Here is a 17,941-nt window from a genome sequence, read left to right as displayed (position 1 = left end):
GCACCACCACCCCTTTTCAGCACAATTCCTGACTCACAGTAGACGCTCAATAAATGTCTGTTGAATTAACGAAATAAATTAGGGCCCTTGTGACCCAGGACTACATGCACTCGTTTGGAAACTGGAGCTGCACCAGACCTTTGGTTTGTTAAAAAATTAAAATTAATAATAGTGTGAAATAATTCAGAAGGTTGAAAGGCATGGACAAAGGCTAGGGCGGGAGCTCCTGTCTCCTGGCTGCCTCGGCGCCCGGCTAGCGAGCAAAGAAGAGTTGGTGGAAGGGCTAGAGCCCAGGCCACCAACATATTCGCTGCTACGAAAAGGAGCACGAGGACAGCAGCTCGGCCGGGGACTGGCGCGGTCCCGCCGCGGCCTTTAAAGGCCCACCACGTGGCCGCGCTGCCGGCCACGGTCCGGGGGCGGCGTCTGGGATGCGCCTGCGCACTGCCTCGCAGAGGAGTACGGCGTTCCGAGAAAAGGCGCGGGGAAACGAAAGGAAGGTGGCTTAGGGTGGGCGGCCCTGGGAGGAGTCGACTCCTTATGCAAATCACAGCGGCGCGCAAGGGCCAGGAGGCGGGGCTTGCGATGCAAAGCCTGGTCCGCCTTTGGAAGCGCGAGGGGGCGGGCCCGCAACCCTCGGCCTCCTTCCGCGAGTCTCTGACGTCGCGACGTCTCGTTTAAAAGCGGCCGCGCAGGCGCAGTGAGCCGAAATGCGAACTTAGGCTGTTACACAACTGCTGGGGTCCGCTCTCGCCGCCCGCCCGGCAGTCAGTCAGCGTTGCCGCCGCTGTCGCCGCCTTAGCGGTTCCGGGAGTCTCAGGCCCGCAGCCGCCGCCGCTTACCCGCGCCTTTGGGAGCCTCCGGGAGCTCCCGTCCGCCCGCATAGGCCGGTCTCGACCGTCTGCGTCTCCTCGGCGCCACTCGCCGCCCGCCGCTCTCACCGCTCCGGCCGACATGAGCGGGGACCATCTCCACAACGATTCCCAGGTACAGTTCGGCACGGTCCTCTCAGCGCCCCGGCCCCACCCCGGCTCTCCGCGACCCCCAGCGCAGGCCCCGGCCCGGCCGCTTTGACAGGCCGGAGCCCCAGGCCAGGGGCGGCCGGCCGGCGGAGGTGGGCTCGCTAGGCCTAGGACGAAAGCCGCCAAGTTACATATTGGGGTGGCGGGGGTGGGAATGGCTGCCCCTTAAAGGCCGTTCCCGGGGGTCCCTTCCTCCCTGGGGCGCAGGGTGGGCTAGGCCCCCGGCTCCGCGCGCTCGCCGCCCGCGGGGTTAAAGGTGCCTGTTTTGTTCATCTTCCCCCTTTTCTTTCTCCAGATTGAAGCGGATTTCCGATTGAATGGTGAGTGTGCCCCCCGCCCCGACCCCAGGTCCTCCCGCCGCCGGCCGCCTACCCCGCGCCCCGCTGGAGCCGGGCAGAGGACAGACATGGCGTCCCAGAGACTAAGTCCCGGCTCCTCGCTCACCGGCCCCATTGTTCCCATCGGGCCGCCTCTGGACCCCCTTTCCGGGGACCCCAGCACCCCCAGATCACGGCCCTCCCAAGAGGGGGCAACGGAGACCCGGCGTCGCCCGCCGCCGGGCTTCGGGCAGCCTTTCCCGGCCCGGATTCCTCCCGGGAAAGTCGCCTTGTCGACAGTCGGGACTTAGTCTCTGCGCCATTTTCTTTTTCTCTCTCCTCTCCTTTCTGTGCCTGTGTCTCTTTCTCTCCCTCCCTCGGCTCTTTCCTTGAGCTGCCCAGAAAGAGCTTTCTGCAGAGCAAAGCCGTATAAATCATAGACTTCACCAGAGAGGGAAGGGTGGGAGACTGAATTGTTACAATTTTTTTCCAAAGAGAACTTTATTTTGGGGGTTATTCCCTTTCTGCTGCTTGTTTGTTTCCTTTTCTGTTTCCAGAATGAAAGATATCCTCCGGCAACTGTTGAATTTGGTGGTGGTTGGGGGTGGTGATGGTGTAAGTTGTTTGTGATGGGAATTATGGTTCTAAAACTAAAGCTGCCCTTTGTGGAGTTCTTCATATTTTGAGATTGTTTTTCCCAAGTTGTGTTCTTTGCGAAGGTAGTAGTCCCTCCCTTCAGAAAGTTTGCAAGTGTGTGGGCCGTCCAATGTAAATGTTGGACCCAGGGAGATAGATTTTTTTTTTTAATTAAAGTATTACTAGAACTTTTCATTGTGGCTGAGGTTCCTAAGGCAGCACTTTTCCCCCCTTTTTTCTTTCTTCCTTTTTTATTTTTTAAAGAACCTCAGTTTAGTGTACTTGTCAGGAGGAAAGATTGTTGAGCATCTCATCTGGACTTGGTGTATTGGCCTTTTCTTTTGGGCTGTAGGGAAGAAAAAGAGATTTTATTTATTGAAACAAAGAGTGACCAGCACCCACCCCGGCTTCCTGTTCTTTTTTGGAGGTCTCTGTTTTTCAGGAATCAAGAGCTAGCTTGCTTTTCCCAGAACTTTATGATTTTGACCCCTTTTCAGCCAAATCGAGGCATTTATTTATCTTTGAGTATTTCCACTTCACTTAATGAAGAGTTCCCCCAATAAAAAGCTCACCCTGAGGGCTTTTCAACAATCTTATTGAAGGAGAAAAGTACCCTCTGTAGTGTGCTGGGAATTCCCACTGATTCTGATGGTACATAATCCTGCTCAATTGAGTTTGGGTTCCGGGAACCTCTCCAATGGGAGAAGCTGATGAGTTATGTTTTCTGATGTTGTAATCAGCAGTCCATCGTGTTAGCCTGGTATACTGAGAGCAGCCTTATGTTCAGGTTTTGTAATGGGGCATCTAGCAAGAGATGGGACTCTGAAAGGAAAGATTCTGGTTAAATTCACATGTTGCATTTCTTGAGCACCTGATATGTGCCAAACACTGCGCATAGTGCTAGAGCTGAACCTTTGGCCACAACGCTTCTCTTGCCCTCAATTCAGTCTATCGAGAGAGACATAATTAGTTAATTATAAGGTGGGTGCTAAGGCATATGTATACCCAAAATGCTTTGAGAAACTAGGGGACTTAATTTTGTCTGGGGGTGGGGAAATTTCTCAGAGGAGGTGACTTCTGAGTGTTGTGCAAGACTAGGTGCTGAGTGTCAGGGGTTGGAGTATTTCTTAACTATGTTGAGCTAGCCTATCAGGGTTTTAAAAGGGAGATGAGGCCCCTGCAGTTCAGAAAACCGAAAAGAGTGTAGATGTTTCTTAGGGATGTGGGAGCAAAGAAAGGACATGGCAGGTGAGGATTTGTAAAGAGTCCTTTTGACCTCTTCGGGGAAGGTAGGAGCAAAACACAGAAAAAGTGTTCTTTTGACTTTAAGACCAGGCTGAGTAGGTCATGTATTTAGTAGTGAAAGAAAGTTTAGTCCTTTCTCATCAATGTTATTCTCCATGTTGCTCACTTAAATTATACAAAGGAACTATTGAGTATGTGAATGATTGTGGGCTGGGTGGGTTGTTGATCTTTAATGCTGTTTTTATAGAGATTGAAACCGACTATATTGACTTCTAGAATGTGATCACTTGTAATTGCAGTAATTGTTAATATTTGTTGAATACTTACTGTCTGCCTGGCACGAATCTCAGCTCTTTGCATGTATTATCTAATTCAATTTAGTCCTTGGAAGGACCTTATGAGTTAAATACTATTATCTCTGTTTTATGGATGGGGAAACTGAGGCTTAGTATGTTTACTAGCTTTCCCAAGGGCAGGGAGTGGGGCACTCCAAAGCTCCCAGGTGTAGCCAGTATGCTATATATGTGATTGTAGTATGACAAAATTAAAAGCTGAACATCTCTATTTTCTTACAGAGCTGAAAAATGTGGGAGGGAAGGATTTGCTAGTTTGTCATTTGCTTACTTTTTAACTAACCTACTCCTTCAAGAGAAAAAGCATTTTAACTGCCTCCCTACCACCGTAAGTGTCTGACACTGGACTAATTATCTTTGTAAATATTGTTCAGAAGAAAGGTGTAGTGTTAGTAACTGTGTGCTTACTCTATTAAGTAATAGCCTGGTAACAAGTGATTGATTTATGTAACCGTGAAAGACTGTTTTTAAAAAATAAAAATCAGTGTTTAATTGTACACAGACATGTCATTATTGATCTTTGTATTAAGAAGAGTTTGCTGTAGCATGATTGTAAGTGGACTTAGCTGAACTTACAGATAACTGTGGAAGTTCATATATACTAACATCCCTCATTCTGCCTGCCCTCGTCCCTTAAGATCTGAAAGGTTTTATGCCCTTTGGAGTTCATTCTTTACAATAGTTAAAACTGTTGCTGTTCATTTGAAATTCACAACATTCTGGCCCATGCTTAACTGCTGGGAAAATCTGTTATTTGTGAAATGCTTTTATATTTAAAATATTGATGGTGAGCTTGGAGTTTCAGTAGTAGAAACCATAATCTTTTGACTACCTTTTTCCTAGGTGTTGGTAGCACTAACTGTGGTGGGTCTGAGTCATTATTACAGTAACTGCCAGGTTATCTGCAGAGTTGAAAATGGTAACATCATGTTGGGGGTTAGTGATCCTTCTGCTGTTTTCAAGTTTTTGCCCATCCACTTTGCATTTGTGGGGTTCTTCCCTCCTTGGGATGAGCAAAGTATAATGCTTGATTCCATCAGTGACTGACTATTCTAAGCAATGTTATATGGGATCATAATTTGACATCATCTTGTGTTGATTCTGGTTTAGCTTAATAGATTCGGATTGTATGGAAGAATTAAATATAAATTGTTTCTGATGCAGATAGATGTATTTCTATGCTGTTAAGTTGCAGGTTGAGGTGGGGGGTGGGAAGACTGATGATGTGGCTATCTGAAAGTTACCATCACATTTTTAAAACTGCAAACTGATGGCGCCTTCAAATGACATCTGGCACATCTTCTTGCTCAATCCAGAAGCACTTAAGTATCAGGCTCCAGTGTTTTTCTTTCTACAGCTAGACTCCTTGGGGCATCTTTTCAGAATTAGTGACTACTGTAGCATTTTAATACTATTTAGACTTGAAACAAAGTTGCTTGTCAACATGTGTTTTTTAGATTACTAGCATATCAGAACTTCCAAACAAATTTCAGATTCCGATGTTGCTGGTAAAACAAGAAAATCCAGGAGTTATTAAAGGAATCAGAAACACCTCATAGTTTGAAAGGTGAAACTAGGTAATATTGATGACACCAGCTCCTACTTTTCTACCAAAGTAGGTAAAATGGAAAATACAAACCCAGAGTTAGTCCCCAAATCTCACTTACCAATTGTAGTAAAAAAAGAATTATCTGACTTTTTTTAACATCAGCATGAAAATGAGGAATTGTGAGAGTTTGAAGGAGTGATTCATTAATTTGTTCTGGGTTCTAGTGAATTGGTATCCATTTATACCATGTACAAGAAAGAGCCAGGGATTCTTCACATGTTTTAACTCTTTTATTCCAAAATTAGGCCATTGGGGGTTTTTCTTTGTTTTCAGCATATGTGTGGGGGGGGTGCAAAAATATCTATGTTTTAGAAAGCTTGGTGTCATATCAATTATAACAGTTATCCTCTGCTAAGCGTATGCGAAATGATTCTATTGTACTTCATGGATATATTTCATTTTAGGAGGCTTCAGATTATACTGAATTTGTGCGTGTTGTATTAATTGGGTATTAATGCATATGTATGTTATGGATCTTTAACAACTTTAGCCACATTTTTAGTACAAAATAAAACCTGATTTTTATCAGATGCAGAGTTCTTTCCCCAGAAGTATGTTTTTGTGAGGGATTTCATCCTTCCCATATGAAACTATGTTGAACTCCAATAAAGTTCTAGCTATATTTGGAAAAAAGGATTCAAGTGTAATTGTTTAGTTTTGAATGAGGCTATGGAAATGCTTGAATATTTGATATGGGACCCTGAGGTTAAAAAAAAAAATCCTTTTGAAAGAAGGTAAAAGGTAGTCAATTCATCGCTTTTGTATATGGGAGAGTCAGTTGAGTGACTTTTCCGTGTCCTGTGGTTCAGATAATCTGCCTCTTAAATATTTAGAGCCATTAACTTTGCATAACAAGGGCATTTGGGCTATTGAGAATTGAGAATTGGCTTCTTAAGGTAAAAAGGTTGGGATGGGAGAAGTTCCTAACTGGATTTTAAGAAGTGAATGAAGTATTGTGTTTAAAGGAAGCTTTCATTCAGATTGTGATTAAACTTTGAATAGTAATAGTTGGCACAAGTCTTTTCTCTATTTCCTTGTCTTGTAAATCCAAATTTGAGATACAGCTTTCTATCCCTGTGGCACCAGACCAGTCATCGAAGTGGGAAATCTAAAGAGAGGCAAGGAATAATTAGCATTTTGCCAGCCTCTGCCCTTCCCCCACAACCTGCCTATCTAGGTGTGCGTTGTATGTATGCTCTGTGTTGATAGCACCAGTGCTTGGGTACTGTGGAGGGGGTTAAAGATTGCCGGGGGGAGGGAGGGAGGACGGGTAGCATGGAAGCCTGGGCTTTATTATTAGGTGGAAAAAAGCTCGTAGGATATGTTAGATATTAATGGTTATTTTTGGTAGGGTTATAGGAAATGACAGTATGCTTAGTAGCAGGTATTATTTAACATGATTTTTATTCTGTATGTTCAAGAAAGATGCTAAGTATTTTTCAAACTGAAGTGATTCTGCTGATTATGTCAAGTATATCTTCAGGTATATAGATTGTAGTATCAAGCTATTAAATGTCTTTGTCATTTATGTCTCTAAAATTTTAATCAAGAAATTCAAAGGGACATAAGCAACTTAGGTATTAAATTTCTTTTTGGATGGTATTCTTTTTAATTTGTTGGCTTAAGTTTTTATATCTAAGTTATCTCACTGCCACCTTTACCTTTGTATACTGTTCTTGGTAATTTTTCTGAAATTTATAGTAGATATTTTTATTTACATCTCCTTCCATGCCCTCTTAGGGCTTAGGGTAGATTTAGGGTAGAGGTGCATTAGATTTAGGGTAGAGGTGCAACTCTACCAGGCTGTTCATTCCTCTCTGAGCCTTTGAAGTTAACTTTTGTTTCGGTGGATTGGAGGAACCAAAGAACTAGTTCATTAACATTCCTGAGATATACCTAGAGAAGCTCCAACAAAAGGTGTTAAAGCAGTCAGCATTACTGGGGACTTTAATTCTCTTGTCTTTGTTGATATTGTTGAGAACAGGTTTAATAGATCCCTGGGTATCTGACATTTTCCTGTTTTTTAAGAACAAAAACAAATCAGCCAACTCTTGGTCTCGATATTTGCATTTTTCTTAGCACAGCCTAGCAAAGATAGATGCTGGGATCTTTCTTGGAGAAGATATCTTTGGCTGTTTGGAATTCACCTTCCCCCATCCCCCTGAAAAGTTTTAAGGTGTAGGTTAATCCGCACTAGAGTGCACTAGAAATGCACCCTTTGGGGGTGCCTGGGTGGCTCAGTTGGTTGGGTATCTGACGTTTGGTTTTGGCTCAGGTCATGATCTCACAGTTCGTGAGTTGGAGCCCCGCATTGGTCTCTGTGCTGACAGCACAAAGCCTGCTTGGGATTCTCTTTCCCCCTCTCTCTGCCCCATCCCTGCTTGCACTCTCTCTGTCTAAATAAATAAATAAACTTAAAAAAAAAAGAAAAAAGAAATGTACCCTTTTGCTATTTTGTAAAAAGTCCAGATTTTAATCTTATTACCATACGAATGCCTAGATTTAGAAAGGTTTGTAAGCAGAATACTGGCTGGGCAGAACTTAAACATCGCAGGTTTCAAGATCAGTGGATTAGGGGATCTCATTGGCTAAGACCCTTTACTTTACCCAACTCCTATAAGATAGCCTCTTCATTTGTAGTGCGTTATCTGAGCTCTTGCTAGGCAGTAGAAGGGGAAGTGGAAGGAAAGAAACACGTTTTGAGAGCTTAGTAGACATCACATTTTTGTATTCATTAAATGGGAATTTAATGGGAATAGTACAGATTGTATAGGTTTATGGGAGAAGCTGAGACCAAGAAGGGAAAATTTTGCTTTTTACACCTTCTCAACTCCTCTTTTTGGTAGCATATTACCTGGTCTAGATTATGGAAATCCCATACTGTAATTGGTAAGCTTCTGGTATAGATGTCCCAGCCTTCTCTTAATTATGTGCTGGTAGAGAAAGTTTAGACCCCTTGCACCTGGAGGGCTAAGTCTTCAAGAGATGATTTGGTGTAAAGGCTGGAACCAGAGTGCTACTGAAGGGTATAAGTGATGAAGAGGGAGGCTGTGGGGAGTACTTTCTTGAGCACCTGTGGTAAAATAGAAAATTGGAGTAGAAAAATCTAAGTAAGTCCCTATTCTTAGTATGAAACTTAACTCGGGCTGCCAAATTTTGTTTTGTTATCTGTAGATAAGGATGGTATTTCTATGCTTCACCAGCTATTGAGAATTTATAAGTATATAATGTGCCTCTTTGTCCATATTTTACAATTTAAGCTTTGGTCAGACAGCTTCCATTATGAAATAGATCTTTATTTTGAGTGTTAGGTTTGACATACTGTTGTTGGTGACTCCTTCCTTCCTTCACTGGTATTCCCTGATAACCTTTTAAATCTTCCTGACATTTACACAGTGAACAGTAGCATATACCTAGAGTTGGTTGAGTCTTTATCTAACTGAACTTCACAGCCTACACTGATGTCTTCTGACTGTTAAGCAACCACTATAAAAGGAAAGGTGGTGTATCTATATGTAGGTTTGGGCTAAGTAGGAGCCAAATGTGTATCTGGTTCCTACTTTTCTAAGAATAAGGCAAGGTTGTCATTGCTGAAAGAACTACTTTTTCAGGGGAGATGGGCTTAGACATGAAAAAAACATATTGCTGTAGCTAATTTCTCAACCCTTTAATAGAACTATGGATTTTCTATTAAAGATACCCAGAGCTTATATGTCAATTATATTTCAATTTTAAAAAAGGTACCCAGAGTTTTATCTTTATTAGATGCATTTAATAAGTGAAATGCCAAGTTCATTGTTGATGATTTTATTTATTTATTTTTTTATTTTAGAGAGGGAGTGTGTGAGCAGGGGAGAGGGGCAGAGGGAGAGAGAATCTTAAGCAGGCTCCATGCTGAGCATGGAGCCCAGTGAGGGGCTTGGTCCCATGTCCCTGTCGGGATCATGACCTGAGCTGATGTCAAGAGTCAGATGCTCAACCGAGTGAGCTGTCCAGGTGTTCCTGCGATTTTTTTTTTTCTTAACAACAAAACTCAGTATTTCTTGTGTCAACATGTTTTTTTTTTCAAATGCCACTATTTTACTTCTTGCCCCAAAACATTTTAAACTCAGAAGACTGAAAGTGTCTAAGAGTTACCTACATTTTTCATTTATTCACATACTGCTTTTAGTGACCAACTCAACTTCCTGTGAAATAGTTCATTCTTGGCAACAGAATGCCTTAAATAATAAAACTTAAGGGGCACCTGGGTGGCTCAGTCGGTTGAGTGTCCAACTTCAGCTCGGGTCATGATCTCACAGTCTGTGAGTTCAAGCCCCCCGTTGGGCTCTGTGCTGATAGCTCAGAGCCTGGAGCTTTGGATTCTGTGTGTGTCTCTCTCTCTGCCCCTCCCCTGCTCATGCACTCTCTCTCTCTCTCTGTCTCAAAAAACAGAAAAAAACCCAAAAAACATTAAAAAATTTAAGAAAAAAAGAGTATCACAGAAGCATCACAACAGGAGCAGACTTCAGACTTAATTAATATTCAGTTAAACGTGGGCCAGAGAAAATAATTTTATAGGAGAGAAATTACAAAATAGGGTCTTATTTTATTTTATTTTATTTTTTTAAATGTGTGTTGATTTAAAGAGTCTTCAAAGATAAAATTTTCAGGATGTCTGGGTGGTTCAGTCAGTTAAGTGTCTGACTCTTAATTTCCGCTTAGGTCATGATCTCATGGTTCGTGAATTTGAGTCCCATGTCAGGCTCTGTGCTGACAGCATGGAACCTGCTTGGGATTCTCTCTTCTCTATCTGTCCCTCCCCTACTCACTCCCTCCCCCCCCCAATAAATAAACATTTTAAAAGTTTTCAAAAGATAAACGTGTCCGGAACATGGCTTTTTGTTGTTGTTGTTTTGTTTTTTAATGTTTATTTTTGAGAGAGAGAGAGAGAGAGAGTGCATGAACAGGGGAGGGGCAGAGAGAGGAAGACACAGAATCTGAAGCAGGCTCCAGGCTCCGAGCTATCAGCACAGAGCCTGAACCCACGAACCACAAGATCATGACTTGAGCTGAAGTCGGTCACTGACTGAGTTACCTAGGTGCCCCAGGAACATATGGTTCCTAAAGTATGTGAAAAAAAATCCTAGAGTAAGTGACTGTTTATTAATACTGCATGGCTCTTTTGCCCTCGGTATGTGAGAATGTCCAAGATTGGATTAAAGTCTTCAAAGCTTGGGCTTCTTTCTCTTACCCTTTTTTTTTTTTTTTTTAATTCCTGATTCAGAATGTGAATGGTTGGGGGAGGGGGGTGATTGTGTCTATCTGTGTGATGTGTGTGTGTCCCCATCAAATCATGATAGAGTGTAAAGGACAGAGATTGAGTCAAGGGGGATTTGAATTTAAGTTCTTGTGCTTCAATAGTGAGATCTTTGAACAAGTTAATCTCCAAGTCTTAGTTCCTTACCTGTAAACTAGGTCTAATACTTAACTCAAGATTGAGGATTAAAGAGCATGTGAAGATCACTTTAGAAAAGGTGACACTTAAAACAGAATCTTAGTTCCTTGCCACATCTTAAAAAAGAAAAATCCAAAACCCAGACCTTTTTCAGAGATTACTTTATTTTAGTCTTTTGTGCAAAGGGAATATCTTTAATTTTTAAATTGGGGTACCCACGGGGGAGGGTCGCCAGGGAGCTTTGAATATGATACTGTTGCTGTGAATCCAGATGGGCTCAGGACAGTAAGACTTTGTGTACAAACCACTTTGTTTTTCAGAGTTAAATTGCAGTTTAAGAATCTTTGGCAGCCAGTAACTTTTCCCCCTTTGCACTTGGGATGGTGCAATATTTATAGATCTACTCAGAAAACTAAAAATTTCATGTTTAATTGCAAATGGAAAATTTAAGCTGCCATATTCATTTGTTCAAACATTCGGAAAGTAAATACCAGTAACGACTAGACACAGATGAACGAGACAAATCCATATGGCTCTCAGAATGAACATTTTGAAGTGAGTACTTGTAGGTCTGTACACTCACTTCCTTTGTTGAGATGCCATCTTTTTCATGGGGCCACAGTATAAAGGCTCCTGACATAGGTTAAATGGGATGGAAGGTACTTTCTATCAGTGAATACTTAACTGTCCGTGAAAGAGGGACATCTCTATTTGAAGTTTTTTTTAGGATACCTATAAACTCATTAAATCCTTTCACCTGGAATAGAAGAAGTTAAAAGTTCTGTTTATGGATTTCTCATTATTAGACAACAGTATTGCATGAGTTGTAGAGAAGTAGTTTTCAGGTTTCCCTAAACTGGTAGATTTATCAGTGACTAGCAATGTTCACATTGTGTGCAAGAGATCCGTGTGACAATAGCCAGTCAAGTATTTGCTTGAAATGGTTAAAATTCTTGAACTCAGTTGCCTGAAATAGAGTAAAATCACCATCTTCAGAAACTTGAAGAACTAAGATCTTTGAGATTAGACTTAGTACTTAAAGTCCTGGGAAACTAATTTTGTGAAGCAGTATAAATATATTACTATTTTTACTGCTTCCTAATCCATGAAGTGTCTTGGTATGAAAGCCATTAAACTCCTCAGAAGAAGGTTGAGAGTACATAATGGTATTACTTCCAGTGATCTGAATACTGGAAAAGTGATTGAGACTAAATGTTAGACTGACCATGCCTATTCTTACAGTGAGTTTTCACAAGAATGAATGCAGTGTCACTAGTGCTTGCTATTTAACAACAGAAATGAAGAAACAAGAGTCTCTCAGAGAATTGAGACTATTTGTTAATTTTTCATGGTTCCTGTTAACCAGAAAAGAAAACAAAAGCAGGGAGGAGGAGCAGAAGTTGTCTAGGCTTTGTAACTGCTGGCTTGTTACACTTGACTTCCAAGCAGAAAGCTCTCCAAGGCCAGACCAGACTCCCAGCTCTGAGAGGTCTCCAGTTAGCTTCCTCAATGCAAGTTCAGATGGTGGTGATTTGACCATAATTATTACCTTTTCCCCTTAAAAATCAAATCACCTCCTTTCTCCCTTGAATGCAGTGTGATATAAAAATAGACACTTAAGCAGAACTTTATAGTCCTTTATAAATGTTAGCATCTTCCTAATCTCAGAATGTCAGGAGAGTTGTATATTAGCAGAGAATGCTTGTTTGCTAGCAAACTGTAGAAAAACAGATTCTAGCTGGGCAAACAAGCTGAAATTTTTCCTCCTATAGTCCTGAAAACACTATAGCACTTCTTTAGGACTGGAGCTAATCTGTAGAATTTAGATGTCAGATAGTGTTTGTGCTAGGCTCCAGTTTTTAGGGGAATAGTTTAAAGTTACAGTACAGTGTGATTCAATTGGGTCCATAAGAGACTGAAAACAGTAAAAGTGTTTGCATCAGTAAGACTACCAGTATATTAAGCAGAATCTATACTCACTGCACATATGTAAATATGCATGCTAGTCAGTGCTATTGTACAAAGGTGAAGATAATTTTGTTAAGCAATTTTGTTATTGAAAACTTGATTTGGGGTGCCTGGGTGGTTCAGTTAGTTGAGTGTCCGACTCTTGATTTCAGCTTTGGTCATGGCTCTCATGGTTCATGGGATTGAGCACTGCATAAAGTGTGGAGTCTGCTTGGTATTCTCTCTCTGTCCCCCAGCCCCCTCGCTCCCCCTTAAAAAAAAAAAAAAAAAGTCGTTCCACAACAACTCTATTTCCCAAAAATTACATTCAGTGTGTATTCTTCTCCCACAAGTCTATAGTCCTGTTTTGTTAAAGTATTTCTTTTTACCCTGGAATACCTTAGTCTTTAGGATTTGGTACAGTTGGATAAATATCCCCAGTATGTATCCATTTTACTACCTATTTGGGAAGGCACTAAGTATTAAAAACTCCTTGAAGGTTAGCAACATCTCCGCCTATTTTAGTACTGAAGGCATAGTTTTGGATACTCCTTTTCCTTTCTAAGTGCAGTCTGTCTGCAAACACCACTTAATCCCAAGCCATAAGTAGTCACTTTTCTCTGGCTTTGAGCCTTTCTTGTCCTCTTTTTCCAATTTTTTTTTTTTTCTAGACTGGAGAAATTTACATGTTTTGCTTATTTACTAGGAAGTGTGTAAGAGCACGATCTCATCCTGTGTGGACAGTACAGATGCTTTCAACAAATGTTTAAATTGTGAAGTGGGAACCCCTCTCTCTCCTAGCTTATTTGCTGGTTGAAAATCCAGTGAGAAAAATCGAGAGTTTTACACTAAGTTTTCTTTCTTTCTTTTGTAAAGATTTTATTTTTTTAATTTTTAAAAATATGTATTCATTTTTGAGAGAGAAAGTGAGAGCGAGCACGGGGGAGGGGCAGAGAGAGAGGGAGACACAGAACTCGAAGCAGGCTCCAGACTCCAGGCTGTCAGCCCAGAGCCCAACGCGGGGCTTGAACACAATGGTGAGATCATGACCTGAGCCAAAGTCGGACACTTAACTGACTGAGCCACCCAGCCACCCCTAAAGATTTTAAGTAATCTCCACACCCAACATGGGGCTGGAGCTCACAGCCCCAAGATGGAGTCACCTACTCCACCAACTGAACCAGCCAAGCGTGCCTGCACTAACTTTTCATTGTTGTCGAGCTAAAATGCTTAAGAATCACCTGGGAGTACTTGGTAAAAATACATATTTCTAGGCCTAAACCTCTTAAGTTGATTCTGTAGTGGCACAGACTGAGAAATCTGCATTTTTAATACATATCTAACAATCCTGGATGATTCTGATTAATACATGAGACCACAGATCATCTTTGGAGAAACTGATCTATCTGGACTTTACTATCTTACTTGCGTTAAGATGTATGTTTTTGCTTCATTTGTTCAGGGTACTCCATTGGTTAAGCTATTTAGTTTATGGTATTTTTTAAGGACCAGAACAGTGTTTTTCAGTATATGTTTATAAAAGGATTATATTTATCCTACTCTAAATACCTTCTTTCAACGAGTAATTCACCTAAATAGTAGAGATAGTTAACTGACTTTGCAGCTGTTTTCCTATTTATCTCATCAGAATCCTAATTCTTTCTCCTCCTTCCATGTTTAACAAGCCGTTTGATCCTGATGTCATCTTTTAGGATTGGGTGACTAAGCAAAGCACAAAGAGCAAGAGGTTGTTTTCATACTAATATCCCCAAAATGGTTAAGACAGGGACTTTTAGAAGGTAAGTGGAGGTATGGGTACAATTTAGTGGTCTTTAGCTACTGATAGCACTGATTGACATGGGAGGATGTGAATAGAGCAGTGGTTCTTCTAGCATGGTTTCCTGATCAGCATCAGCATTGTTTGAGAACGTGTAGGAAATGTAAATTATTGGGCTCATCCAGACCTACTGGCCTAAATTCTTGAGAGTGGGGGCTTAGCCATCTAGGTTTTAACAAGCCAATCAGGTGATAGGATATACACTAAAGTTACAAAACCAGTGGAATAAAGTAAGACTTAAAATTCACCCTTCCGTTGAGCCTCACATTTTTATTTTATTTTTTTAACTAAAGAAAAAAAAATTTTTTTTAGCCTCACATTTTTAGGAGGAATGAAAGTTGACAAAGTCCACATGCTTACATGCTTGAAATCTAGACTTTGGAGTTAGATAAACTTGGTTAGCTGGGTGGCCTTAAGCAAGTCACAACTCTGATCTTAGTTTCTCATCTGTAACAGTAGGGATAATAGCTATCTCAGTCATATGAGAGGACATTTAATAGTATCTGGTACTATTATATCCCCAAGGTCAAATAATTGACAAGAATAAGATAAGTTGATCAAAATAAGCTTTTAGTCTTGACATTCATATGAAGCTTAGAACTAGTTTTGTGTAGTAATTCATCCTCTTAAGCAGTATTCCTTTTTTTTTTTTTTTTACAAAGCCCATGGCTAGGCCTCCATGTGCTTCCTTATAGTTTTGAAGTTGGAGTAATTCATAACTGAAGCATAAAAAGGAGCCTGTTAAATGATTAGCACTAGAAAGTGTTCTTCAGAAGAAGAAATACATGTATTCAGGCTTAGTCTTTCTCCAGCTAGTTGCCCAGAGAATGGCCTGTGCATTTCAAGCGTGGTCAATAGTGATACTCTAGACAAAGAGGGCCCCTTAGTTGAATTGGTAATAGGATGCATGAAACCACTGCATCAACACCCTTGACTCCTTTATGGGTAGACAAGGTGTGGACTTGTGCTTCTTGGTTGAATTAGTAATAGGATGCATGAAGCGGTGCATCAGCACACTCAAGGTGTGGACTTGGGTGCATTTTTAGAAAATTTTTTATTTATTTTTTTTAATTTATATCCAAGTTAGCATATAGTGCAACAGTGATTTCAGGAGTAGATTCTTAATGCCTCTTACCCATTTATCCCTTCTCCCCTCCCACAACCCCTCCAGTAGTCCTCTGTTTGTTCTCCATATTTAAGAATCTCTTACGTGTTTGTCCCCCTCCCTGTTTTTATATTATTTTTGCTTTCCTTCCCTATGTTCATCTGTTCTGTGTCTTAAAGTCCTTATATGAGTGAAGTCATGATATTTGTCTTTCTCTGACTAATTTCACTTAGTATAATCCACGTAGTTGCAAATGGCAAGATTTCATTCTTTTTGATTGGGACTTGGGGGCATTTCGAGGCCCATGCCTGTTGTAAACAAAGGCAACTTAGGCTGAGCTGTGGATTCCTATGTAGCATAGACAGGAGGTTTATAGTCACTTTTACTATTTCCCAAGCATTAAGAGCTCACTTAATAGAAGCAAAGGAGGACAAGCCTGCAGGAATGGGCCTGTCCTAATTGAGTTGCCTGAGAAGGTACATTTTCAGGTTAGACAAGTCCTTTTTCCCTTTTAAGTTCTGCCTCTTGGGAAAGAAGAAGCATTTTCAGTGCAGGGATGTCCTTGTGAAAACATGACTCACTGCAGAAGAGTATATGAAATATAAATGCCAATTTTAAGGGTCTTGTAACTGGTTAATTACTTTCAGAGGCAGGAGTAAAGCTTTCTAACTTTGTCTTGTATTTAGACAACACAGGTGAGTTAGTAAAATGGAATTTGTTTGTCATACTCCTTATGCTTAAAATAATAGCTCTATCTAGCTTTGACTTACACCTCAGTGGACTGATCCCTTAGTTGAAATCTTCTCTAGGCAGCACTCATTGAGGCCCTGATTCTCCAGGGACTCTGCAGAAGTGTCCTGCTTTTGAGATGGCCAGTTTAGCCAGGAAAACTTTTGGCTGGCCTTAAGAAAACTACACAGTATAGTACCTTGCCATGTAGGGAAAAGGCCCTTGATTGGCCTCCAGCAGAGCACTTGGTGGTGGGGTAGTGTTGGGACAAGGAAGTCTTAATCCTGGCCTCGTCAGGTGTGACCAGAGCACATCACACAACATGGTGCCTTATGTTCTTCCTACCAGTAAAAGGAAGAAGCTGTTGACTTGGATTCAAGCTTTTCAGTCAACACTGTCCAATAGAACTTGCTATCATGATGGAAATGTTCTGCATCTGTGCTGTCCCATATAGTAGCTGCCAGCCAGATGAGACTATTGAGTCCTTGAAATGTGGCTAGTGTGACCAAAGAACTTAAAAATTTTTTATTTTATTTAAATTTAAAATAGCTACATGTGGCTAATGGCTGCCATAATTGGACGACACAGCTTAATTTTTTTTAAGTTTATTTATTTTGAGAGAGTGCTAGGGGGGAGGGGCAGACAGAGGGGAAGAGAGAAAATCCCAAACAGACTTCGTACTGTCAGCCTGGAGCCTGACTCAGGGTTCAAACCCACAAACTGAGACCATGGACCTGAGCTGAAATCAAGAGTCAGACGCTTAAAACTGACTGAGCCACCCAGGTGTCTTTGACAGCGCAGCTTCAGATAAAATTTAGATAAGAGCAAAGAGATTCAGGTTTTCCTTGGGATATAGGTGATTGGGGCACTTGGAACTTAAAAATCCGAAAGTGGTGTGAATTTGATGAGTGTGAGTAACAAGTCTTCCTTCTGGATATCTACATTGCCTTATCCTGGGTGACCTAAGAGGACTTAATGACTGGTACATACAGTTGTGTTTACAAGAACAGCTGGGAGTTTAGGCATGTTTCCATTTTACTTGGCCCCTTTAGTGCTACACAAAGATGAACATTTAAGGTCCTTTGGATTGAATAAATTCTCATTTTATCTCAGCAGCCTTATGAGATAAGTCATGTCTATTTTTGTTTTTTTTTTATTTAAAAAAAATTTTTTTTTCAACGTTTATTTATTTTTGGGACAGAGAGAGACAGAGCATGAACGGGCGAGGGGCAGAGAGAGAGGGAGACACAGAATCAGAAACAGGCTCCAGGCTCTGAGCCATCAGCCCAGAGCCTGACGCGGGGCTCGAACCCACGGACCGCGAGATCGTGACCTGGCTGAAGTCAGACGCTTAACCGACTGCGCCACCCAGGCGCCCCAGTCGTGTCTATTTTTGTAGTTAACAAAACAGATTAACTTACATTTTATATACACCTTTATGGATCATTATTCTTTAAAATGGTTGGTATTCAACTTAATTTGAAATTGCAAGCTTTTAGCATGTTGTTATAACAAGAAGTTAATTTGTTAAATTGTAGTCAGTTAAATAAGTGAATGACTATAAGTGGTGGAAAATCTAAAATTGTACAGATAGGAGTGCCTGGCTGGCTCAGTTAGTAGAACATTCAACTATTGATCTCAGGGTCGTGAGTTCTAGCCTCATGCTGGGGGTAGAGTTTACTTAAAAAAAAAAAAAAAGTACAA

At 41.2% G+C, this 17,941-nt stretch overlaps 1 protein-coding gene across 1 annotated transcript in view; it reads left to right on the top strand.

The window, feature by feature from the left end:
* Positions 1-698: 698 nt before the first annotated feature.
* Positions 699-17,941, top strand: part of TOP1 (DNA topoisomerase I) — a 95,242-nt gene continuing 77,999 nt past the window's right edge. Inside the window, exons 1-2 of the mRNA XM_040447058.1 lie at positions 699-987; positions 1,318-1,342. Of these exons, the coding sequence (XP_040302992.1) occupies positions 955-987; positions 1,318-1,342 (58 nt within the window). The 5' untranslated portion in view covers positions 699-954. The remainder of the gene's footprint in view (positions 988-1,317; positions 1,343-17,941) is intronic.

The sequence above is a fragment of the Herpailurus yagouaroundi genome, unplaced genomic scaffold, assembly GCF_014898765.1.
Source record: "Herpailurus yagouaroundi ecotype Mexico unplaced genomic scaffold, PumYag 196, whole genome shotgun sequence".
In the NCBI taxonomy this organism is placed as follows: Eukaryota; Metazoa; Chordata; class Mammalia; order Carnivora; family Felidae; genus Herpailurus; species Herpailurus yagouaroundi.
Note: the sequence above shows the minus strand (reverse complement) of the source record. Positions and strands in the feature narration are given on the sequence as shown.